This window comes from Gallinula chloropus, assembly GCF_964237585.1.
Source record: "Gallinula chloropus genome assembly, chromosome: 19".
NCBI classification, from domain to species: Eukaryota; Metazoa; Chordata; class Aves; order Gruiformes; family Rallidae; genus Gallinula; species Gallinula chloropus.
The window spans coordinates 3046254-3072157 of record NC_140104.1 but is presented as its reverse complement, the minus strand read 5'-3'; the positions used below and the strand labels follow the sequence as shown (position 1 = coordinate 3072157).

Genomic DNA, 25904 nt, shown 5'->3' with positions numbered 1-25904 from the left:
TCCCTAGCAAGCGGTTCTCCAGGTCGGCTGGGTGAGTGACAGTGGTTATTTGTTCTGAACATCTCCACAGACTGGTTTCTTTTAAGACCTGAGATGAAGTTACGGTGGAAAGAGGTTGGCTCAAAGCATTAAGCACAATCATGTTTGATTAAAACTAATTGAGAACAGTTTCCTAAGCTGACAAATGAGAAAAATACCACTAAAAGCACCAGAAAGATACGGAATTCCCTACACTGCACCTCTAGCCATAGGAAATCATTATTTAAAAACTACAAAAAACTGTTTTCTTCACGTTTTATGATACATGAAAAAAAATAGGTAAGTGATGAGTCTGTACCTCAGTCAGGGGCTGAGAACAGAGGAGCAGGAGCTTAGTTTGCCCATTCCTAAGTTACCTGGTAAAACCCTGTATGGCTTTTAGTCTTTTACCTGCAAAAGTGGATGTAGTTTTCTAATTCACCTTAATGCTTGCCTGAAATAAACAGAAAGCAGAACACAAAAAAACACCCCCAAAACCAACAACACCCCCCCACACACACACACACACCCCTCGACTCCTGTGGAAACTTCCCCCCCGCTCTAAAGGAGTTTGGCAGTTCTGAACTGGAACCTTTCGCTCTGTATTGCTCCACAGACGTGTCTCGGGCAGGTGCGGCTGTCTGTGGCACAGGCTGTTCCCTAACCGCGTCTGTTTGGCTTTCACTGGTGAATGGGACTAGGTGCTCGGTGTGCGGGTGGTCGGGTGGCTGCGGTGTTGCTCAGGGTGGCACCACCAGCAAACTGTGTTGAGATTGAAACAACTACATTTGTTAATTCCTAAGATCTATTTACACAGGGGTTGAGCTTCGTGGGGGGACTGGGGAACAGTTCTGAAATGCCCACCTTTTGCTTTTTCTTTCTTTATCTGTTTTCCTTTCCCCCGCCCCGCTTTCTGACGCCGACGGGTTTATTTTGGGAATGTCTATTCTGGGAGTCTAATGGGGGGGGGGGGGGGGAAGGCGAGGGAGATGGTTACATTTTACAGCATTGATGAAGGGATGAATCTGGTATACAATTACTCTGTCTTCGCATCCAAACCATGCTCTCGCTGTAAGCGCTACAACTCGCCAGCCTCCACCACGGGGAGTGTCTTACCGACAACCTCCTGCTACCGCAGCCCCGCACGGGTAAGGACAGACTGGATCCTTCTATATGGGGGGGCTCACGAGCCAAGAGCGGCGTGTGAAACTTTGGTTTGAGCCTGGCTCCTCGTCGCCTCTTCCCGTTACAGAGTCGGAGGTGGAAGACTGCAGCTCGTCTTCCCAAGGATCTGAACAGTTCATCTTCCAGCCCAAAGACAACGGGGGATAAAGCCTTCACCCTGTAGCTGCTCTGCCCTGCGGCACCCAAACTACAGGGAACGTTGTACTCCCTGGGATCGCTCTGGCCGCAGAGCAACGCCGCGGCGCGCTCTAGCGATTCGCTCATCACTGTTAAGCCGCTGATCGAAGTCGCGCTCTTTGGTACGCCGGGACTAAAGACTTGACTCGGTGGCAGACCTTTGGCACTCTGAGGTGTACTAGTTTCTGGTTTTGTCAGGTCTAAATAGCTTTGATCATCAAACAGGTTAATGCTGGACCCTATGCTTAAGCTAGTTCTGTCGGTGAAGGAATCCACTCGTCCATCGTGCCCTAGTTCTGCAGGTGCTGAGCACTGGTGCTGGGGCCACGGTCGTTTGCAGTCTCCATGGTTTTCCTTATCTTCCCCGCTGTCTTCCTGCCCACCTTGGAAAGAGTTCTCTGTCCAGTCCGACTCCTCGCTCACGCTGACGGCTGCGTTCATGTCCCTGAGAAACACCACGATGACAGTAATGTTGTCACTGGAACCGGCGTCCCGAGCGGACGCCACTAATTTATGTGCTACCATGCTGCTGTCGCCATTATTCTCCTTTAGATGGTCAGCCACCACTTTGACTGCCTCATCGGGATTGACTGTGTCATAGAAGCCATCGCAGGCTAAAATGAGGTAGTCTTCAGAGCCATCTAGTACAGTGGAGGCAGAGTCTGCGTCCCCACAGATATATGGCTTGTGCTCAGCATCTCCTGTGGAAAAACAACACACAGACACACCACACCGTGGGCTTGCAGTCACGGCACCTGGAAGCCCCCCGCAGCGGGGAGCCAGTGACTCTCACCCCAAGTTAAAGAAATTATTTGGAAATTATTCCCTCAAACTCAAGAGGGAAAAAAAGAACCCAACCCAACAGAGGCCACTGCTCGCAATTCTTATCTTCAGCTGTATTCCAGACTTTGATAACTGGAAAATTAAAGTGCTTATTAAAACAGATAAAGCCTGAGAAGGGAATTGCAGCCCATTCTTACCAATAGCCCTGGAGACTGACAGGCTCCCGTTCACCCTCCAAGCTCCAAACCAAACCACACAGCCACCCAGTGCCTCGATGCGCTTCTTCTCATCCTAAACAGCAAGACAACACAGGAGTCATTTTGGCAGAGCGCTCAGTGCTGCCATCGTGCTCTGAACGCTCTAACAGATGCTTGGTTGTTTTCACCACCAGAGAACAAAGGATTTGCACACAAATCCATCCCAACTTCCAGAGCAGGGTAACTGGAACATGCACTGCCGCTCCCACGGACCTGGGGAAGGCAACGCTCAATGTCCATGCATCCCTGATACCTGTCAGCTTCAGCAGCAAACACTGCCTGGGTGTACTGAGAACAGGCCCTTCTCACCTCTCGATCTGGTTTGTGGGGTTTCATCAGTTCCACAGCTTGGCCTCTCCTCACGAGCATCACCTGGGAGTCCCCGAGCCAAGCCACATGCAGCATATTTCCTCGGATGAAAGTCACCACTCCTGTGGTTCCACAACGCAGACTCTGGATAGGGTGGAAAAAAAACATCCCCAGTTTTAAATGAGAAAAAAAGAAACCACTGTGAAGCATTTCCCTGCTTAATGAGAGGACTTAACCAGTTGATACTGCAATACAGTCTGTTCACAGGCAGTGCTCTCCTTACAGCTACCACTGTGCAGCCCCAGCCTGGCTGAACAGAAGTGATCGACTTGGCCCCATGACTTCCCTCGCCCCAAGGTCCCCTTGCAGCAGCTCAGCTCTGCCTGCGATCTGTCATGCTAACGCTTCAGCAGACTCCTGTGTCCATCGATGGGAGGAGGGAGAGGAGTCAGTTATCCATCTATTCTTGCTTTCTGGAGCAAGGAAGAACCTCTGTTGTAAAGATGAAGGGAAAAAAACCCACCCTGAGGACTAAACCTAGTTAGCACATGATCATATGAATAGCAGCAGCATCTTTCTAGATGAGCTGGATACTGTGTGCCGCAGAGGCTGACATCTGTACGGAGTGTGGAGAAGCCCAGCAGCAGGCACGGCCTCTATGGACTGTGCTTGGCACAGCGCTTGGAGCACCCCAACACAGGGGGAATTGGCAGATGAATTCATCCAGAGTCAAGCCCAGGTAACACAATTACCTCTCTGGCTGCCTTCTGGACAAAGCGCTCGTCGGTCACCCGGAAAGCTCGGCACAGCGCCTCTGCCGGGTCATGCTGAAACATCTCCTGATGGACCATGTTCACGTGGAGATGGATGGAGGCATAGATGGCAGCATCCACTCCCCCGTGACCATCAAACACTGCAAAATAAGCTTGCTCCTCTTGGTCCTGTCAGTGGAAACACATTGAGAAAACAACTCAGGAGAAAGCAATGCAAACAGCTAATGGGATTGTCTCGAAGCTTTTGACTTGAGAACTGTGGTGTCCTCATTACGCTGCACTGAGAGGCACAGTCTGGACTGGAAAAACAAACTACTCAGACAATCTTCACCTGCACCAGTGGGAAATTTCCATCTTATTGCTGCTGAATTCTGCCTGCAAACTGCAAGGGATGTCCTGCAAGAATCACCTGTGAAGCACTCTCAGTGCTCCTTATGTCCCATTTGTTACAATTCAGTCACTCAGCTCAAATGGGAAGTGCCATCCTCATCACACCGTGCAGAAGCTTTTGTGACTGCAAAGACCACAGAGAGAGAAGAACATCCAATACAGTTTGCATGAAGGCTACATCAAGACAGGAATCCACCAGGGAGAAAACTCCAGTACAGTTACAATGTGAAGCCAGCCCGCCGCTGCTTTCATTGGATTTTTTTATCTAATCCATAGCACTTTAGATGCTTGGGTGTTGGGTTTTTTTTTAAAGAAGTATGTTCTCTCTCATCAAGTAACTGTAATCACATTCACAGATTACATCCAGCAAAATCACTCATCTCCAAGACAGTTTTCTCAGCTCCCCCTTACCTGTGCTGAGACACAATGCGGCACCGAGAGACATCAGTGCCTGTTCATACACAGAACACACCGACCTGCTGTCAGCGTCGCCTCAGCCCTGACAGCCAGCTCAATGAACAGAGGATTCACACCTAATTTTTAAGTAATGGGCTCCAACACAAATTGGAATATGAAAGCTGAGAATTGACAGGCAAAGAAAAGATCTGCCTCTGTTTGCATTAATATCAGTTCAAGGCGAGGATGTGGATGGGGCATAAGATGGTTATTAAAGCTACAGGGTGCAATATAAAAGCAATTATGCAGCAATCTGATCCTAAAGATAAAACTCTCACCACTTTCTTCTATTTGCTGTTCCTCAGTGTCCAGTTTTATCTCTCAAGGAAGAGCAACATGAGTGTTTTCCCCATGGCCACAGTGGGAAATTAACAGAGGGAAGCCTGGCTGTGGTTCACCAAACCACTCGTGTTGCCGGATCCTTGTGTGAACTATGCCCCTTTCTCGTCTAAGTTTTGTGGTTTGGGGTTTTGTTTGGGTTTGGTTTTTTTAAACTTTCTTTCCTTACTCTTCCTTTTGGCTTCTTCCTCCCAAGAGGAAGCGTTGAAAAGCTGTACAGACCCACCCCTGCAGCAACTGAATCAGCAATGAACTACAAGCTGAACCGCTTTGTTTCCCAGTATATTATTCTCTGTAGCTTGTCCTGGCAATCTTTCTCCTTATTTTCCAGAATGAATAAGGAAGAGGAAGGCAATCCTCTTCTACCTGGGCAGTTTCAGCCAAATCCAGGCTCCTACCTTGACATTTCACAACACACCACAGCAGGGTGGTGTGTTCAACATACACATTTGCCTTCTGCATGATCTCTTTTTACCTCAAGGTTGAAGAGCATGTTGAAGTCGGGGATGCAGACGTGCTTGTCCTCCATCTTCCTGCGCATGTTCTTGATGGCGTGGATGGATGTCTCATAGTAGCGGTGGGGCTTCGGCTGGAGCGGGAAGTCTTTCACCCAGTTGCTGCAGATCTCATGCAGTTTGCTGTAAACCAAGCGGGCCAGCTTCACTGTCTCAATCTCTGGGGAAGGCAAAAACCACAAATGAAAGGCTAAGAGCAAGGGAGAACTTTTTTTCCTTGCATACATTACGAAGATGAAACAAACCCATTTTAGCCAAGCAGCTGAAATGGATGTCAGCAGGGAAATTCTGGGCTCTGATGCATAAAAAGAGGAAGCCAAACTCACCATAATCAGTGCTCATCAGTAAGCAGCTCATTGTTTGTTTGTCTTTTTAACTTAAACATTCCCCAGTGCCTTTGGGGAACTCATTTGCAGCATAAGGAAAAAGGAAAAGCAAATCCGTTTCCCTCAGCGTTCGATCCCCTGTGTCGCGCTGCGCAGGGCAGCAGCAGCCCATACAAAACCCACAACCTAGTACGGTGATGTGCTGGGCTTAGAGCAAACAACCTGCTCCAGACACCACCTCACTGCAGAGCTGAGGCAATACAGCAGCAAAGAACCTACAGAAATGAAGAGTGTTCCTTGAAGGTGTTCTGGCAGTGTGCACGCTCACCGGCATGGTGCACACGTTAGTTCCTAACATTATTTCCAGATTCCTGGCTGGATGGTGTGTCAAAGAAATCTGCATGAGCAATGGGAGAACCATCAACGGCTGAAATTTAAGAGAAGGCTGAACTGTCACACCTGAGAAATAGTGATTTTGAAATGTGAACACTCAGGTGCCTGAGAGTTGTTCTGAAATTCAGGAGAGGAAAATGGGAATCAGAGCTGCACACATCAAGATCTCCTCACACACCATCGTTCTGCAAGGCAAGAGATCACCACAGCTACACAGCAGCAATCCTGGAGGAGGAATGGCCCAAATGCAGGGAGCAGAGGGAGGGTCCCAGCATCTTCTCAGTTCACAAGATCTTTGTGAAGATCCTACAAGCAGTCGTTACTGATTGTGGTACTACACAAGATGCAGGCTGCAGTCATCGGGGACAAAGATCCCTGGGAGCAAGATACATTCTCAGCTCGGCTGCTGCCAAGTTGGTTCAAGCCTGGTCTGCAAGAGCCACCTCTAAGATAGGCATAAGCTAAGAGCATCATCAAAAGGAGGAGCCTTGGCTTCTCAATCCTACAGCTTTGAAAACAAGTGGTGGGACTCATCCTGCCACTGCTGCAGTGATGGGTGCTGGTTCCCCCACACCACTTAATCCACTCTCACCGGTGCTGCCAGCAATCTCTCTGCTGGGTAACGTATCTAAGGAGGGAACAGGCCCAGCCTGACGTGTCCAAATTAACACTTCCCAGAGGTGAACCCCACACACATGCTCTTCCATGTTTTTCCAGTGGGCACATCTGAAGGGACACAGTGTACGTTTCAATGTCACGGGGCTGTTACACTTCAGAGCATCGCTCTGAAGGAGGGAGGGAGTAAACCCTTCCCCAGCAGGGAGTACATGGAGTGGCAGCATCATCTGTAATTGCTCCTGAGGTTAAAACAGGAGAAAGGCCCACAACAGTCAAACCACCCCCTTGCAGCTGTAAATTACTCATCAATTGTTAATGGTGCAGCACTGAGCCAGAGCTGACTCAGCTGTCACTGCGGTTGTGTCATGGAGAATTTCATTTCCCTCCTGCTGCTCCAAAATCCCCAGTGCTGGAAGTGGAGCTTAATTCTACCCACAGCTAGTGGGAAATCCAGCTCAGGCATTATTGCTCCCAAAGATGACTGACTTCTTTTAGACCAAGATCAGGGTAGAGAGAATACCTGTGACCAGATTCTGCTTTTTGGTGCCTAAATTTTAAGGCCTTCCTTGAAAATGAGGGGAGTGTGACAGCAGGGATCAGTAGCCAGGTTTGTGGACATGTCATCAAGCCAATGACCAGCCTTCTTTAAGAGCTCCAGTTTCTGACCAGGCAATGACTTCTCTGTGCCTCAGCTACAGCAATCCCATCTCCTAGCACCTGGAAAGACTAAGCAGGGGGACTCTGGACTCTGTGATTTGGGAAGTCTGCTGGATATTTTAGATACCTCCCCCATGTGACATGGTCCCACTCTCCAGCCTCCTTCAGTGGTTCCTTAACAATGCCAAACCTCCAGTATTAGTATCTTTCTCCACAACAAAGAAAACTAAATGTTTTCAACCCAACCTTTCAAAAAGGAAGTAATGAGTTTTAGTTCTCATGGAAGCTCTCTTGTTCCTCTCCAGTACAAATGGAAGGGAATAATCAGTCCTGGTCTAACTGGGATTCTGTTCTGGCTATCCAAAGACACATGGTCACCCCAAACAGACTCACATTCCTGCAGTCCTACATTCTCAGACTCAAACCAGCTTTTCTTCTTTTAAGATCAGCATTCTTCCATCATGAAACTTCTAATTTCCTTTCCACCAGCACACCAATAACTGGTTTTACCACTCCTGAGTAGGCAATATGATTTGTCACGTTGGAATTCTCAGAGTGAAACGTGTCACTAAGGAAATTAGGAATAATCATTTTTTTCTTCTAGGAAATTCAAACTTGAGGCAAATCAGGTAAACGTCTCCTTGTATTATACAGAGTAAAAATCTTCCCAGGTTTGTAAGATAAAGTGACATAGAATTGGATATCAAAACCAGACAGCTAAATTCAGCTTGATTCCCCACTCTGTAGCAGTCCAGACACCATTAGAATGAACAGGAAACTCTGAGCACAAAGCTTCAGGATGTGGAAATCCCATTTTCATCACCTGCCACAGTTCCCTTTGTCTTCTTTCAGAGCAAGAAAGTCTCCCTGTATGGTACCAGAGGGCATTGAGCAGTCACAGCTGTCTTCTAAGTAACTAGCCCAGGTTTCTCAAAGAACTCCTGCTAAGAAACTTAGCTGGAATGGCACTGGTGACCTTTTGCAATGACATCTCCTTCAGCCCTGCATGAGTCCCTCTAGTTTTGTTACAGCTTTCTTACCCAAACCTCACATCACTTGAGCTAATGCTCCCCTTCAAAAATTAGCTTTTACAGCATATTATTTGAAATTGCAGTATTCACGTGAAACCACTGCTTTACTACAGTCCAGAAGATGTTCTCTCTCTTCCTCTGAACCCTTTATCTTCATATTTTGACACTTCACATTGCATCTGTAAAGGTGTGGTTTATTTTGGAGTACCTTTGTTATGACAATTCACCACATACTGTATCTGGAGTCACCTTTTCAGTGCCCACTACAGCCTGTACACCTTTCACTCTACGTTTGCATCAGTGTGTTGCAGCTTTAGACACAGTTAAACAGCAATTTCTGTAGGTACCAGGGTTTCATGGTGGGGGTTTTTTTTCTTCTTTTTGTTGAAGTCTTTAGATATTCTGTGTGGAGGCTTAGTCAACATTTCCTTGGAGACTGTCAAATATTTATGCAAGTCTCAGAGATCTCAATTTGAAATTAATGAAGGCTGCTCAGCCAGAACAATGACAAATCTATTCCATTTACCTGCTCAGCAGGAGGAGGCAGCAATACCTACAAAAAGGGAACCCATCACATGTTTTTCTCTTTCTCAGGTTTCCAGAGGCCTCTGAGAAATACAACAAAATCTTCCTTTTTGAAGCGCCAGATATGTATATTCTACTTACCCCCAGAATATTATTTATATATATATAATTTATTATTATATTATTGTTATTATTTTAAATAAATAAGGAGGGAATGGATAAAGGGGTTTGGTGACCCTATTTTCAAGATCAACTGACAGAATTTCTCTCAATACACATCAGAAATGTTGTTCATCGCTTTAGTGAGCATCCCAGAAAGTTTTTCCAAGGTTATTTAGGTCAGCAGAATCCTGAAACAATTTAGGGCATGTGGCTTTGAGCTGGATGCTGCAAAAATCTTGTTAGCCAAGGCAGACAAATGGAGAAAAAGACATTTTCTTTTTAAGCATGAAAGATATTTGCTGGAACCATAGAAAAAAAAGTTAAAAGCCAAAGAAAATTTAAAATTACTGTAGTAATTCAGAATTAAGTTCTCTCTTTCCACATATATTTGATTTTGCTTTAAGACTGAAGGAGGACAACTGGCCAACTAGTCCAACCTCATTTAGCTGGTAGAAGGGAACGTGAGGAAAACCTTGTACCATTCAAGTGGTCAGACTAGATGGAAGGGCCACCAAAGCCACTGCTGACTTTAAAAACCTATGAATTACGTGCAAAGTGTTCCAGTATATACATGAAAGATCTACACCATGTAAAGCTGTACAGTATCAGGCGCAGAGGTACTTACGTATGATCCCATCCGCGTTGTCCACGTGCTTTGGTAAGTAGTGTGCCGAAAGGTCGCTCTGAAGGACTTCATCTGAAGTTGCTCTAGCTAAGGCAGCAGCCAAAAATGAAGGGCAGTTACTGGAAAAGAAAAAACAACACAAAAAGATATTTTCATCTGCTTTAGCAAGGTAACTTGCAGTCAAATCTCTTCTATAAACGAACAGGAACTTGAATCAAGATTTATAAAGCTTGTGAGTCGTCTTTGCTAGGCAGTACCGCAGCCTTGCAGCAAGATCTCAAACCCACCACAGGGATTTTAGTAACCCTGTTTCACTCTTAAGCTCCCCGTTTCAAAGTTTTAATCTGCCATCTCTTAACCTCTGTTTAAATGCTTTTCAAATCTGACTTCAACCCCTCTGCAGGGTCTATCACGCAACCCTGGCTTAGCACTCATCATCCACGTGAGCATTGCACGCTTGTCTCTTAACACCATTCTGTCTGATTTCTCCTAGGAGTTGGAGTCAGGATTCCAAAGGGTAAGAGAAGTCCTTGGTTTTCAAAGAGTCCAAAACCTCATCACAAGACACTGAAAGTGGAGCCAAACCCACAGGAGGTACAAAGTTGATGTGCGTAAGGTTAAAAAGCTCCCTCCTGAATGAGCTCTATCACGAGTAAAGTGGCTTTAACTCACCGTAGCTTAATTAAACCTGCTATCTCCCAGGGTTAATTAATCTATAGCAAGCCAAGGCCACTTTAATGTACATTCTCTCACTCAAGAGAAGCTTAGTACCTCTTAATTTATGCATGACTCTGTATTTCCCATTGGTCTGCCTTAACTCCTCCAGGTTATCGCGGGGGCAACAATGTCCTGCATGAGACACGTCTGCCTCTGCAGACCGCACAGAGACGGATGAGCTGATTTCAGTCTCAGAAGCCATCCATCAGCTGACTTCTGTGTGAGCTGGTCCAGGGAGCAGGCACTGAGCCCATACACTTCCTCAGCCTATTTCCTCTGCTTAGGCCCAGTAAGGCTGTTCTCATGCTTTTAGTGTGGTTGGAGAGGAGGCGTTAGCCTAGAAGCAACGGTCCAACCTGATCCAGAGCCGAAAAACCTCTACACACAAAACCGGACTTGTCAGACTTCGTTTTGGAGCCTGGGAAGCACATGGCAACCACCGCTTGCATTCACATTTGGTTCACTGCCCAGGAAAGCCAACTGCCATCCTAAACGGGTCCACATGCCACAGCTTCAGCAGCAAAATCTGAATTCCAGAAAAATAAAATCAGGTTTGTGATACTCGGCGGTTTTGAGAAGCCATTTTACCACAAAGTTTTCCAGACCCTTGATAGCGAATGCTGCTATGAGCTCTGGGATTATATAACAGATTTAGGAGATGTATGCAAAATCAGTCCTCCAACCCTCATTATTTACTATTCAACATACCTATATGTTGTTTAAATATAAGATTAGCAATAAATAGCTTTGTCCAAGTGATACATTGCCCTGTGAAGTTGTGCAGAAAACTACTTGAAACCCCTGTACTGTACCCTCCATAAGAGTATTTCCTAGAATGAGCAGCTGGGCATTCCGCTCACGCAGCACCTCCAAGCCTCAGTGCTAATGAAGCATGACTGCTGGAGGAAATCAGCTGTCTTAGGACTGGCTCTTCCCAGCACAACACAGGAACTCTGATCCTATTTACATACAGCGATGCCCAGTGGTAAGAGTAATCAGCAAGAGGAAAACACACCGGGACCTCCCTCACTTCTGGCTCGTGTAGAAGCTGATTTTCTGTCTCGTCTTGTCTGCCTTTATTTAGCTCACAGAGAGCAGGTTCTTCATGTCTATTATTAGCTCTGGTACTCCGGAGCGGTGATACCGGGTACCGTTCATGTTACACGCCATTTCCATGTTACACCGAAGGCGAGAGCGGGCGATGCCAGGGATAGAATAATTACGCCAGCAGCTCGCAGCACCGCGAGGACAGCGCTCTGACAAAGCACAGAGGAAGATTAAGGCTCAGCCTACGTAAGGAAGAGCAGAAGAATCCGTGCTGAAAGCACTGGCAGACAGAGCTCGCTTTGGGCACGGACGTAACAGGCTGTGCCGGCGCCTCCAGGAATCTCAGCCCAAGGCTGGCTTACCCTTCACCAGCTCCATGCTGAAATTTGGTAGGAAAGCCAGACTTGGTTTTTGATGTTCCCTCAAAAACGTCAAAAAGGGAACCCAGTTAGGAACTGAGGACATGACGACTGCTAAATGAGAGACTGAGGACCTAAAAGAGCAGAGAAAAAACACCCCCCGGCGCAGGAAACCTCTGCTCTGCCTGGGCGGGGAAGGCGGGAAAGCAGGAAGGTAGCAAGGCGGGAAGGCAGGAAGGCGTGGAAGGCGGGAAAGCCACTTCTGTGAAGATCTGGAGTCATGAACGTTCGTGTCTGAATTGTGAGGTATTATTTGAAGCCTAGTGACAGATTACAAAACTGGGAGGTGCGTTTGCAGCATATGTAGCTGGTCAGAGTGTTTCCCCCAGTCAGCTCCAAAGGTATTTACATGTCCCTACAAGTCAGAGCTGGTGGCTTCACGCTGAGGCGCTTCATCCAGCCAAAGAGTGCATTTCCATCACAATGCTAAACCCACACAAAAAGCTGCTAAAGATGTTATTAGATAAATTAGAGGATTTTAAGTACATCCTTCCTGATTCTCTGGCAGCGTGGGTGTGTTTGGAACACCCACCGTTGCATTGCAGCAATCCTGGAATAACTCTGCTAAGGTAATAAATCAAGCCTAAAAGTGGGCCGTTTCCATCAATTAAGTTTGAGAAAAACAGTCTGAAGTGGGCTTAACTCAGCCCACATATTATTACGTTACCAGCTTAACACATAACTCTGCTCCCTCCTGATAGCATTAAAGTGGTGAAGACTTTCCAAACGTCTTCTCTGAGCTATTCCTCTGTGCTCCAAATCTAATCTAAGGTCTCCCGCTAAAAAAAGGGATGGCAGATTTCAAATTCTTATTGCATGAAGGTTCACCGCTGGGGTTTGAGTGACTTAGCAATTCCGATGGAAAAGGTAGAGGAAAATAAAGCAGCTGAAGGCTTTCCTTCTATGTCTGGCCACTCTTTGTCCTAATAATAACAGCTGCCTGCCAAAGAATTAATTGCCCTTGACATTTGTTCATCACAAAGCTTCTTATGTAGCTGTTACAGGGCTATGCCATGTAAGCAGGGAAGCAACCAGATGCAGACAGATGACTTCCTCTTCCTGATTAGCACAACTCAACATTTACTTCTCTTACTTGGCTCCTGAGAGGACTTCAGTTAAATTACTTATCCCCTTCAAGGAACAGCAGGCTGCGATGGAGGGGTTTTTATCCCTCCTTTTGAAATTGATGAGGTGTTGAAGTCAGGACACTTTGTTATTGTTACACAAATGAAGAAGCAAGGTCTGGGATCTTAGTTTTTATCACAAAGCAAACACTGAGGTGAGCACCTACAGCACACGCTGACAGAGCCCTGCACTCTGATGATCAGCATTTGCCACCCTGGCAGTCCTCACACTCTCACAGGGAAGAAGCAGCAGCAGGGAGGACCTGAGGGGCGTGGGAGGCACATCGCGACCTGCTGCTGGCGTAACTAACCATTACCTGTTGGCTGCTGAAAATACATTCTTCTGCCACATTCTAGATCCTCCGATGTTATTAGTCATTAAGTTATGACAAATTGAAACTGGGAGGGCACAATCTTGCTTAGCAGCGAGCCGAGAGCCAGAATGCCGACGTCTATTCATAGCCATGCCACTAATTTAGCAGCTGACCTTGGACGAGTCATTTCACCACCCAGACCTTTGATTCCTCATCTACAAACAAGGGATGATAATGTCATTTCCCGGGGGAGAAGAGGAGGAGGAGGAAGGCTGTGGAAGGCTTGATTCAGTACTTGTAAAATACTGAGATTTCTAGGTAAGAGCACGACTGAAGGGAAAAACACCAAGATGATACAAAGGGTGATGGTTTTAAACTAGAAAAAAGTACATTTAGGTTGGATATTAGGAAAACAAATTTTTCAATGTGAGGCTGGTGCATCACTGGCACAGGCTGCCCAGAGACATAGTGGAGGCCCCATCGTGGAGGCCCCATCCCTGGAGACATTCAAGGTCAGGCTTGATGGGGCTCTGAGCAACCTAATCTATTGAAGATGTCCCTGCTCACTGCAGGGGGTTGGACTAGATGGCCTCTAAAGGTCCCTTCCAACCTAGCACATTCTGTGATTCGATGATAGTAGGAGAGATTTTCAATCTGTGCAAGATTTACAGAGCTTTCCCCATTCCCTGCCCTCGTGTGCTGCCAGAAGTGCTAAGTGGAATACGGGAACAAACAACAGCTCTAGACAGGCAGGTTTATTCTGATGCAGACAGCTAAGTCATGGTCATGATGGAAACCCATTCTAAGAAAATTTGATGCCTCTCAAAAGGAAAATCACAAAAGAAAGATGTCAAGTTCTTAAAACTCAGCAATCCTGGTGTTCCTGGAGCATTAGCACTGCTGATGGGAAAATGATGCTCCAGGGACATTACCTCCCCTGACCAAAATATATAACCAAGTGCCACTGGTGCTGAAAACACGTAATGCTGTCGTGGTCTGGTGCAGCTGATGAGGCATCACTAACCCAAACACAGCAGGAAAAATGGACCGGAACATACTGGTGCCTCTCAAAGGCAAAACCAGTCAGTAAATCACAAAACATACAACGTTCCTGTTACCTCAAGAATCCCCTGACACTACAGAACAGCAATTGTTTTAGTTAGAATGAAACATGATTTAAATAGAAATGCTATTCAATCTGCTGAAACCCAACCCAAATCCACAGGCAAACGGTATAAAGCATCGTGTAGGGTTTCACACAGCAATCCAGGCCCAAGAACACGACCCAAAAAGAACCAAGTACAGCACATTCCCACAAGGCCTATAATTTACTGTGTTAGGAAAAGACTTTGTAGGGATGACAAGCTAACTGCACCCTTTTCAAAAGACACTGCACCAGGAATGTGGTTTGGTAGATGCTCTCGCATTAACACGGCCGGCTGCAAGTTCTCCTTAGAAAGCAAGTTTTGCAAGATTCAATTTAAGAAAAACCCTCATTTGTCCCCAGCCTGTATTTACAAAACACTCCAAAGTCTCATGAGACTTCTTCCAGATGGAGCTTCTGATACAGCCTGGATGCTCTTTGAAGAAGCCTTTAAAGTCTTTATTACTGGAAGTTCCCATGCTGTGAACCGCAGCAGTAATGAGCAGAGAAATTCTTTGGGAAGATCCTTTGGCGGTGTACCCAACCATCCCTTCATCCCCTGGCCGTCCAGAAAGAGAAGGTATCAGCTGAGGGGCCTCTCTGTCAGGCAGGACCCAGAGAGGAACATTCTGCTAAGCAGTCCTCGGATTCCAACATGATTACGGATGTATCTTCTAATTATGCCAAAGGAATGCTATTTCCAGCTCCTGTCTCTGCAGGTTCTCCTCTCCGAACTCACAAAGCATCGCACCCTCCTGCAAGCTCACCACTCTGGCTCTGACCTGTGCTGTTCTGCTGCTCTGCACAGCTGGGTGAAAGTTCTGATGCTTATTTAAAGCCTGGTCACGGTGGACAAAGGGAATACGGGGTTTTTTCGCTCACACACAGCGAAACCCTGCACTAGATTTCAGCTGCTGCAGCGAGTTACTATAAAAAACCCAAACCCCAACAAACCCGGAGCACAGAGAGAGAGAGAAAAAGAAACAAACAGAAAAAACAATGCACCTTTTAAGAGATTACGTAACCAAAAGCTCCTTGAGGAGTCATTCGAGCTGGCAGCGTTTAGACAGTAAAGATGCTTGATAAATCTGTTTGAAGGAGCTGAAAATGTGCTACACAAGGAAGCTGCTATCTATAGGCTTCACAGAGACAGCTGCCTGGTCACATTCAAAATGATTCTGTCCTTGTGGTGACAGTTGTAAAGCAACAGAAATATAATATAAAACCATTACAAAAATACACGCTCCTCCTGATGTGTTTTACCATTCCCATACACTATAGAGCCACTACGCAGGTACCTCCTTGTTACCAATATTTGGCCTTTTGCTCACTGCCATGCTCTGGAGAGTACAAGTTCTTGTGGATATTTCCCTGCAGTTAAGGCTATCTTAAGTGGACATTAAAAAAACAAACCCCAAACCCAAGGTGAGCTGCCCAGATAACATCTTCCACAGCTGGGTGAACATACTTCAACACGTCAATCAGACTTTCTGTGTTTATCACTGTATTTATTCTGTGAAGCTCTATCTTACTTGTCTGAGCACTGGTCTCAGGAATGTCCTGTAGACTCCACAGATAAATACAATGAATAAAAGTACTTTTGTAAAAGCAATGATTTCCCTTTGCAAGTTCTTATTAGGCTCAAGGATTTTGCTGATGGTGAATAATACATGTTCTCAACTTGGTTGCCATCACTGAAAGCCTATCCCACCAAATAAAACCTTATACGAAGCTCGTATTTGACAGCGATGACTAAGATAGGTAAAAATACTTTGCAGTCTCAATTTTAAAATAACCACTCTTAAAACCCCCCATCAAAAGAACAACAATTTTAAAATGCCTTTAGAAATAACCTGTTAACTATCACTTGTTAACTGCTACACGTCAAAGACACTTGTTTTGACTTGTTCACAAATTACAATCTAATCTGAGATAAAAATACTCAAATTCTTCCCCTGTTGTTTAAGGAGGTAGTAGGAGTCAACAAGATTCTCTCTCTAGTAAAGGCTACGTGAACTAGGCGTGAACAGAAACCTCTAGGAAATCACGTTTGGTGATCAGATGGTTTGGAAAACCACAGAACTCCATTCTGAGAGCGTTGGCACAGATCCCACAGCAGGGCTCAGGTGCTGCACTCCTCTGTCAGGGGTTTTCATAGGGATTAATACAGAAGGAAGCAGAGAGGGAGCTGTGCTGCACGGGGTATCAAAATAATTAAAAGAAAATAATCAGGGCAGAGAGCGAAATTAAAATACTGGCAGGATGCTGAAAAAAATAAATGAAGGAAAAATAATTGCTCATGAAAGCGTGATTGAGAGAGCATGGTTCAGATAGTCTTTTATCTGACTACCTGGGAGACCTGGCTGCAAAGGGATATCCTGCCTTGTTTCTCCTGTCTGAGCACCGCAGGCGAGCGCAGCTCTGATTCCCAGGCTCTGAGGTCCAGAGGCAGCTGGCACTGGGTTTATCAATGGATGCCAAAACCTAAGATCAGGCCGCATTCCAGCTACGTCGCACACGCGCTCAACCTCTCCTGCACCAACGTGTTCCAGAACACGTCTACTGCAGGGTCTGTAAACACACAACTGCAAGTACCTTTCTCACCAGAAGCTGAAGGCCAAGCAAGAGATGCAGAATAGCAAGCCCAGGCACCCTGCATGCTCTGCTGCCTGCCTCCCCTCTGCAGCCTCCTGTGGAGGCCTCTCACATCCCTGTCTGGTTTACAGGACAAACTGGCTATGCTAGGAACAGGGTACGGGCCGGCCCTCCGACGCTGCCAGGCTCAGCCCACCCTACCCTCACCTGGAAGAGCCATTCTCACCCACCCTGCTGCCAGCTGCCAGCTCACTGACAGGAATTCAGTTATCTTCCAGACTTAACCCATCTTTGGAACTTGATTGGATTTGGCCTGCAAGGTTAAGCTTCTCAGTGGGAGGAACCCGATGGGCAGACAGATCCTGCAAGCACAGAAGCCTTGTTCCCTTACAAACCAGACCTTTGAAATCAGCTTCTTGGAAGGATGCTGCTAGAATTTCAGCTGACAATACAGGTCATTAAGAGAAACCCTTGACTTTTAACACACTACCTTCAACACATGAATTAGACTGAGACCTCTAATCCATTTTCTGCTGCGTAGCAAGTCACTGCTTCCTTTCTCCAGAGGGGTAAGTGCACACAACAGTACATAAAACTAACAAGATGTAAGCAAGACCAAATAAAAAGGTCACCTTTGTCTCAGTGATGAGGTACAATGTCATGAAGGCTGGTGTATATTTTAAAAAATAAATGGTTGCTGACCACAAACCACTCACGAGCATTTGGGATTTAATGACTGTCACTAAAATGTGATTGATGCTGAAGGGATGGACTGTGAACGACATAAACCAGCTTCTACAGGGCTCTTCTGCTGACTAGATTGTCTGTATATTATCTTTGAAACCTAATTCTATGATTCCTCTAACTCATTCTCACAATATGGCAGTTCTGAGGCTGCTTGTATTTCAATCTCTGCAGAACCGATGCTACCCATATTACAGCTGCTTTTAAAATGACACGAGTCATCTACCATAACATGAACAACCCTTAAAAACCCAAGATAAATCTTCCAGGAGCTGAAAGCCAAATTATTCAAGAAATTAATTTCCCATAAGTGACTGCAGGAGAGTTTTCTTCATTACATCAAAGAACCAAAGATACAAAGTTTGCTGTTGAAAATCATATTCCAGGCCTAGAGCCCTTCACAGCCCTGTTATATCGATCTGATACTCAAAGAAAGGTAAGCCCAGAGTTGGAAGGAACACAAAGAAAAACCATTTTATTACAGAAAAGGAACAGGATTCACAAACCTCAGTTACAATACAGAGAGGACAAGGATGTATCTCTCTAGCAGTCTCCCCTTATCTAAATCAGAACCTTTTCTATCAGAGCAACAAGATTCTGAGGGACTGGATAGTCTCAGATAAAATTTTAATTACTGCTACAAAACACATTTTACCAAATTTTAAAAATATTTTAATTAAAAAAAAAAAAATCCCATCAAGGCACTCATTTGATGGACATCTATGACAAAGCTTAGATCTTAAGGGTTCAGCTATGAAAATCCAAACACACAGTAAAGAAAATAAAATCTATATTTACCCTATCGTTAATTAATCAAAATAAAGATCTTTTATTGGAATTGCCTATCTGTGCAGCTTTCAGGAATTTATAATGAGATAAAAGAGCCTTCTGGGTTTTGTTGTTATTGTTTTATGGGGCATAGTTTGCGTATTTACATGGTGCATTCTCTGTGCCAACAGAACCACCCGGCATCTGAGCGACACACGTGCCTTGTAACCAGAGTCTTCTGCCCACCGTTCCAAAAACCAGTCACTGCCTACTTAGCACCTCCATGTCTGGAATGGGAATGGAGCCTACATCTATGCAAGACACATGCTTACCTGAAGAAGTACGTTTCCTAACTGGAAAACCAATGTCAACAAGAGTGATCTCACGGTGAGTTTCTCTGCCTGACCCGAGGCCTGTTTAAAAGCTCCACGGGACATTAAAAATGTCATTGATTTTTCCCTCTTTGGCTCTCAGTCAATTTGGAAGTCAGCATAATTCAATATCTTTCTACGAGTTCCATTAGCAAAGAAAGGAATCCATGCTTCAATCTCTGCTTATTGGAAAAAGTAATTTAATTTTACATCTGAAAGTGTGCCAACATCAGCATAAACCCATGCACAGTATACATAAAATTTAATTTATAAATTCTGTATTTTGTCAAGCCAGAATGAGATGCAGTCTAAAAATCAATGAGACTGTCCAAACTTGCTCTGAAGATACTTACGTATAGTCCTTTTATTTCAGGTATTTTACATTCTAATTGGAGTTTTTGATGATTTATCTCCTTATGATAAATTATTAATGCCACAATGTTCATATTGCTGAAAACTTTGTCGCAGCAGGCACACTTTGCCCCTCAAAGTTTGGGCATGTCATTTACTTGCCACCAAGTCACCTCCTATTTTTTTTTCTCTGTTAAAAACAAACCTTCTTTGATCCTTAGCTTAACCCAAAGGGATACACCGTGCACCTGATGCCTCCAGAAACAAAGATTAAATAGGAATCACCCAAAGCAGTGCATCCATTTCATTTCAGATCAGATTAACGTGCCAAAGTCCCCCGATGACTGGTCAGAAAGAAAGATGTACTGCACTGTTTTAGTTAATGACTTAATTTCAACCAAATGAAACACAATGCTGCACAGCAGCACATACCGCTCTCTTCATTTGTATTGATGAGCTGCAGCTCCTTGTTAAGGCAAACAAACATAAAATGACTTCTTTTAAAAAGGATGAAGACAATGACCCTACAGTGCCCGTTGAAATGAAGGGCTGTCCGTGCCGCCGCACAGAGCTAGGCCCCAAGTAATATTTGCCTTCATGCAAATGAGAGAAAATAAAAGCCAGAGGCCGGGATTTTCAAGTGACATTTGATCACTTCACTTCTTTCAACCCATTGAACAAATATCAAATGTAAGGCAAAACACACCCCAGAAGATTTACGATCACTGAGTCAGCAGAGAATGTTCCCTCGCTCCCTTCTCGCTCTCGCGAAACGCAGTTCATCATACAAATGGCTTGGGTGTTTATGCCAGATGTAAGATTAGATAATTAGTCATCTGAGTCCTGGATGTCAACTCTTTTGTGATACAAAATTTATTCCAAATGCACCATTTACATTCAGTTGACTTGCAAAAGCATTCTGGTGTTATACAGTAATACATCTTATGATGTACAGCCAAATATCTGCCACTCCATAGTAACATGTTCCGTTTCGGCTGCAGCAATATCCTGCCTGGTCTTAGCCCTTCCAACCACTTCATTTTTTTTTTTTGTCTGCAAAATAGGGATAATGATATTGACCTCTGGAAAGCAATTTCAACTCTAAGGATGAACAGTACCGAGACAGGCTGGGTATTATTAATTAACCCTAAGCCGGGAATGGGAGAGGAGAACAGCACTTCGCTTGCACTGATGTCACAAAACACTCCTGCTCTTTTACCTACTTTCTCTTGAGCGTGACATGCAAGGTAATCAAACAAGAAGCAAAATTAAAAGACTGCATGGTACCTTTAAGAAGAATTTTTACAGATAAAGTGGTAACTACAAGTAGATTCCAACATGATACAGAGGAACAATTAAAGATGTTATTGGAACCTCAATTTACTGACATTGAAGGGCACAGAACAAGACACCAAAGGCGTAAATGGGGCTAAGATAAGGGTGCTTGGTCTTCTAATGGGATAAAACTTTGCTCACTCCAGGAAGATCACGTCCTAATTCCCCTTTCACTCAGCCTTTGTGGAACTGCAAACGATATCGTGGGGTTTGGGGTTCTCAGGTTTTTCTTTAAAGGATAATCAGAATGTTTTAGCTATTCTGTTTCACATTAAAGTCCCTAATGCATTCTGTTCTACTGAGCCACATAGTTATTTCAGTCATTCTTAATAAATAACAGTTGCCAGTAGTAGTTAAGCCAACAGATCTGAATTATTTATAGTGTTGAGGAACAGAACAGCAGATAAAATGCATTAGGGCTTTCGGTTGTTCTTGCCTGAATGACACAATGGCAGCCTTTAGACGTTTTTCTATGGGCTGTAAAATATTCAGCTTCCAGTCCTGGTTTAAGAGATTTCCTAAAGAGATGATGGTTAAACTTACTGCTACCCATCTTCAATAATCACATTCACGAAGGGCAGGTAAGAGAGAGCCTTCCAAGTATAGTCTGGTATTTAAAACAAAAATATAAAAAAATAAAGAGACTTTGATTTGATTGAACAGGTCACATTCAATCTGCTATTTAATATTATTAACCAGAACTTAATGATTTAGATGTTATTTAGCACGGCTCTATACCTTCCAGTTAATGGCCTAAATGCACCTCAGAGTATCCCAGTGTTGAACTCAGTGTTTCTCTTTTGCTTCTACTCCCTCCCTTCCTTTCAGCTGGAAACAAAAAAAGCAGAGAAATGATCTGCATTTTACAATGGCAAATCCAACTTCACGGTCCAGGGTGGAACATGGAAATCCCAAGTCCTGTCTCTCCTCTGTGCCTCTTTTTTACAAGACCACATAATGAAACACCGAGCACAAAAAAACAACAGGGACAGAAATTATCTTGACAATGCTTGACAAATGATGTTAAACACAGTAGTTGAGTTGATGCTCTTTGTGGCTTAGAAGATGCATTCAAATCTCTCTCGCAAGTGATGGATGGGATAGAGTGCCTCTGCTGAGCTATGTCTGGGTAGAAATCTGGGGGAACATCATGCTTTCCCACTCTGTACTGGTATCACAGAGGACTGCAGCACTGTGAAAATCACCATGTACAATCAATTCACAAGGAGAATCTTGCCCACAAATGACAAGGAGAGATTTACACTCGAGTGCTGCGGAGAGAAGAACTGGGGGAGTAGTTGTAGCAACATACGCTTAAACCAAACACTTTCCCTTTTATAGCTCACCTTCCGCTTTCTGTGTGGATCTATTTACAGCAGGAAATGCTGCACACTGAGGCATCTCCAAGGAGGAAAAAGGATTTTAAAGATGAAAACCTGGAGAGTTAAACCCCAAAACCAACCTCCTCTTACCAAATGCCAAAGAAATAGGGGGAAATACCACTTCCAGGCCACGTCAGGTTATTAAGGCACCTGAAACCAGCTCCATCACGTGTTGGTTTGTAGGGATGAGCCATAGTATCCGAACAGTCAGGCAGGCTCAAGTGACACAGATCCCTGCGCTTCCCCGCTCCCCCCTCCTTGGCTTTCCCACTCTCCCAGTTCAGAGGCTTATTTAAAATCCACATTCTGCTTTCACCCAGCCAGTTCTATTGAAGATGCCATATGTCACAGGAGTGACCGCGCTCAAAAGATGAGGAATATGGCATTTGCTTTGGGTAAGGCAGGTCCTGAGCCTGCGTAACATACAGCTTGCCTGCAGTATGCAGCTATATATAGCTCTTTTTGCGCACAAAGGCTATAGGAATTGATTCTGAACATGCTGAGGATTTCAAACAAGGCTGCGGCGCTGTTGCCTCTCTCCCATCCTGAAAGGTACAATTATTTAAAACTTGGGAAACACGTCCTAAAATTACTTCCAGCGCCATTTCAAACCAAATCTGCGCACACATCCCCGTCACCGTCCTAAGGTCAAGAGAAAAGAAGAGCTCTCAACCTTTTATAGCTACAACTTCGCAAAGTAAATCTCACAAGATTAAAGACGTTGTTCCCCTACCATGGACTTCTCAATTCTGTGGAAATTCTACCTTGCTTCTTTCAGCAAAAATTGGGGCTTTGTTTGTGCAAAAGAATCAGCCTTTTCCTACCATCTTACGCATCCCGTTTTCCTTTGCGAGAGCCATGTTGGATGAACAGCATCAATTCAACCACCTCAGAGGCAACAGTGCTGCCCCCACACCACTGCAGCTCAAGAAAGAATAACCCAACAACTCTTCTTTCTCTCTACCTCTCCTCAAGGAAGATTGTCATCTCTTCCCCTAAGTTTATTATTAAACCTGTGATCTCTTCAGAAGACAGACGAGCTCTAAATACAAGAAGGAATCTGTTACATAATACCTCTAAAGAAAGGAGGCGGCACACAATAGACAACACGAGCCTGAGCAAAACAGAGGTGAAAAGGGGATGAAAATGTGTGTTACTGTCCTGCCTTTCACCAGTGCCTGGACTTAAGTCCATCCCATGTATAGAAAATACAGAAATCATGTCATACACGTGTAAAAATGAGGGGGTTCCTTCTATGGAAGATAAATGAATGCAAACAAGCACCATTATTTGGAAATTAATTCAGGATCAGGCAAAAATTTACTCAGATGAGAAAACATCTTCCTCAAGCACAACAGAACTTGTTTGAAGCTCCACGAAGCAGGATTGTAAATAATACACTAGCAAGGACTGACTCACCCACGATGATGAGTAGGCTCAAAGCTTCTTCAAATGGAGCAGTGTCACAGTTATAATCAGCAGTTAAGAGAGTTACTTGGGAGTCACACTATCAATTACAATGGCAATACATATTCAGGGAGTAAGTGATATGCAGACAGAGAGAATATGAAATCAAAACATTAATAAAAAATAAGGAACCGTTGGAGACAAATTATTATCTTCTATATCTACAGCACTTTATACATCCCCAAATGATTTAAATAAATCTAAAAATAAATGGTTACTTCTACCAGCACTGACATACAAGCTACCTCAGATGAAAAACAGCAAATTGCTAACCACAGACAGAAACATTACACAATGGTTTTGGACAAACAGTAAAAAGTGGACCATGCTAGAAAGAACAGGGGGGATCTACACAGAAACTGAAGTTATCCAAGTGAAAATGTAACCAGAATAATGTGAATAACATCTTGATTTTCTACACCTATGATGGGATTTTCAACAAAAATGAGAATGGTTAGAATCATCTGTCTGCCTTGATACCTCATTCCCCAATCTACATCATCCTCCTCATGCCACTCTTTAGCATCATCCTGAGACAATGACTTAAAGGCAAATAGTGAAATACATATGTATATGTATAAGTATGTGTGTGTATATTTATATAGGAAAACTCACCACAGACTCCTTGGGAAAAGGAAGAAGGAACATTACTAAGGTAGAAGATCAAAGGTCACACAAAAGCATGAAGCTAACCCAGAGAAGGCATCAGTAAACTCTGCACCAAGTCCTGTTTTAAAAACACAAAAATTCAACCGATTCTGTCCCCAAAACACACAGCCAATACCAAGTCTGCCAATGATAATGGCCTTGGAAAAAACCCTAGCCAAACACGAAGAGGCCTCAGAAAGGCACAGTTCTGCACTGAGGGCAGCAGGAAGCCACAACAGTAATTATGTAATCACAAAAGAGCAAATTCAGGAGGGAGGCAAAGATGAAATCCAAGTATGTTTTCTTGGTTGAAGCAGAGATTTTAGACAGAGTTTAGAGATAAAGGCCATGAGGCTGCAAGAATTGTTAACTGTCAACAAAGCACGAAATGTTAAAAGAAAAAAAAAATAATCTGTTTTCTAAATCCAGACTGAAAAATAGCAATGAATTATTTTTGTGGGATTTAGCTGCAAAAGACTGCTAATAGCATGCAACCAGATCTATCAGAAGTACAGCCAGGCAGCACAAAGATTGCCTCAAGGGCAGATAGTTTTCAAATAAAAATACAGGTAGTGCACCTGCATGAGCGAGCTTTTTAATGATGCATGGAGTCAACATAAAAGACACCACTGCCATTGGTTAGCCTGAAAATAATATGCCAAGAAAAAAAATTAGGAACACCAGCTGAGCTTGGAGATAACGTAGGAAAAGTTACTGTTAGAGCACGATTTAAGTTCTAACGACACAGGGTAGTAAATTGGAAGATGTAAGATGATAGGAGGCTGAGCACTGCTCCCGGTTCTGCGCCTTGAGTGACACTTTAATCCCTCGGCATCCATCCATCTAGGTGTCAAATAGGTCTGTTGCCTTAAAACTTTAGAAGAGTACTGTGAAATTTAATTCATTAATACCTGGAAACTGTGGTTTAATCCTTGGATAGACAGTGATGGCGAAGGACATCATATTACAAAGTCAAGACCACCTAATAAAATATTCTTGTATTTACTTTAGGGAACTCCTCGTCTGCCCCTCTCCTGTTGGAGTTCCTGGGCTACACAATGCTTCATGACTTTCTCATTTCTTTGTCTCTGGTCAGGATGAAAGCTGAGGTCACAAACCAGGAACGTGAGGGCTGCAGACAATTAGCAGTTGCTCCTGTACTATACAGAGAATATAGGAAGACTCCTCCTTCACCCATGTAGCCACAAACAGATGGAAAAACACTGGGGGTCTGAAAGAGTAATCTAGGGCCAAACCTGGCCTGAAGTTACCAAGAATGAAAAGTCAGGAGCTTGATTTGGCATGAGCTGAAGACACTCAAAACTTCCAGAAATAGCAATTAAGCACCTTGCATAATTAAACCCAGCTACTCCCTTTAGCGTGAGCAAAAAGGCCCCAGCCAAAAGCCTTTACAAGTGTAAAGCATCGTCGGTTATTAGATATGCAGAGAAAGAGACATGCTCAATCCTGTGCCACCTTTAATGGTTAGACAGCCATTCATTAGCGTTGGTTTTCAAAGCCCTAATTCATTTAATAAACTGTAACAAAATCAAACACAGAGGGAAGCAAAGGCAGCAACCCGAATTCCTCAGGGATCAGGGAAATTAAACAAGTATAATATGCTACAGCTTTGTTACAGGATGATAACGGACTGATGACAGAAGTCTCACCCTTTTGTCAAAACTCCATGTGTTCTAAAATTCAACCCATTCTTCTTGATCAGGGCTGGTTATGTAACCATCAGCCATGCCACGTTTTTGCTGAAATCATGCATTTGATTTATAGATTAATTTTTTTTTATTGGTGCCAAAGACAGCAAGAAAAATCAATTAATTCCCAAATAAAATATAGCAAGGTTGGAGGCTCAGCACTGATCCCCTTGCATATGGGCTAGATGGCAGTGAAAGAAAATGCTTGAGACAATAAAACAGAGACACAA

At 44.2% G+C, this 25904-nt stretch overlaps 1 protein-coding gene across 1 annotated transcript in view; it reads right to left on the bottom strand.

Moving 5' to 3' along the window:
- Nucleotides 1-519: 519 nt before the first annotated feature.
- Nucleotides 520-25904, bottom strand: part of PPM1E (protein phosphatase, Mg2+/Mn2+ dependent 1E) — a gene marked incomplete at its 5' end in the record, with an annotated part of 62826 nt that continues 37441 nt past the window's right edge. Inside the window, 6 exons of the mRNA XM_084272948.1 lie at nt 520-2081; nt 2361-2454; nt 2730-2873; nt 3482-3670; nt 5163-5362; nt 9540-9658. Coding sequence (XP_084129074.1) covers nt 1012-2081; nt 2361-2454; nt 2730-2873; nt 3482-3670; nt 5163-5362; nt 9540-9658 — 1816 coding nt within the window. The 3' untranslated portion in view covers nt 520-1011. The remainder of the gene's footprint in view (nt 2082-2360; nt 2455-2729; nt 2874-3481; nt 3671-5162; nt 5363-9539; nt 9659-25904) is intronic.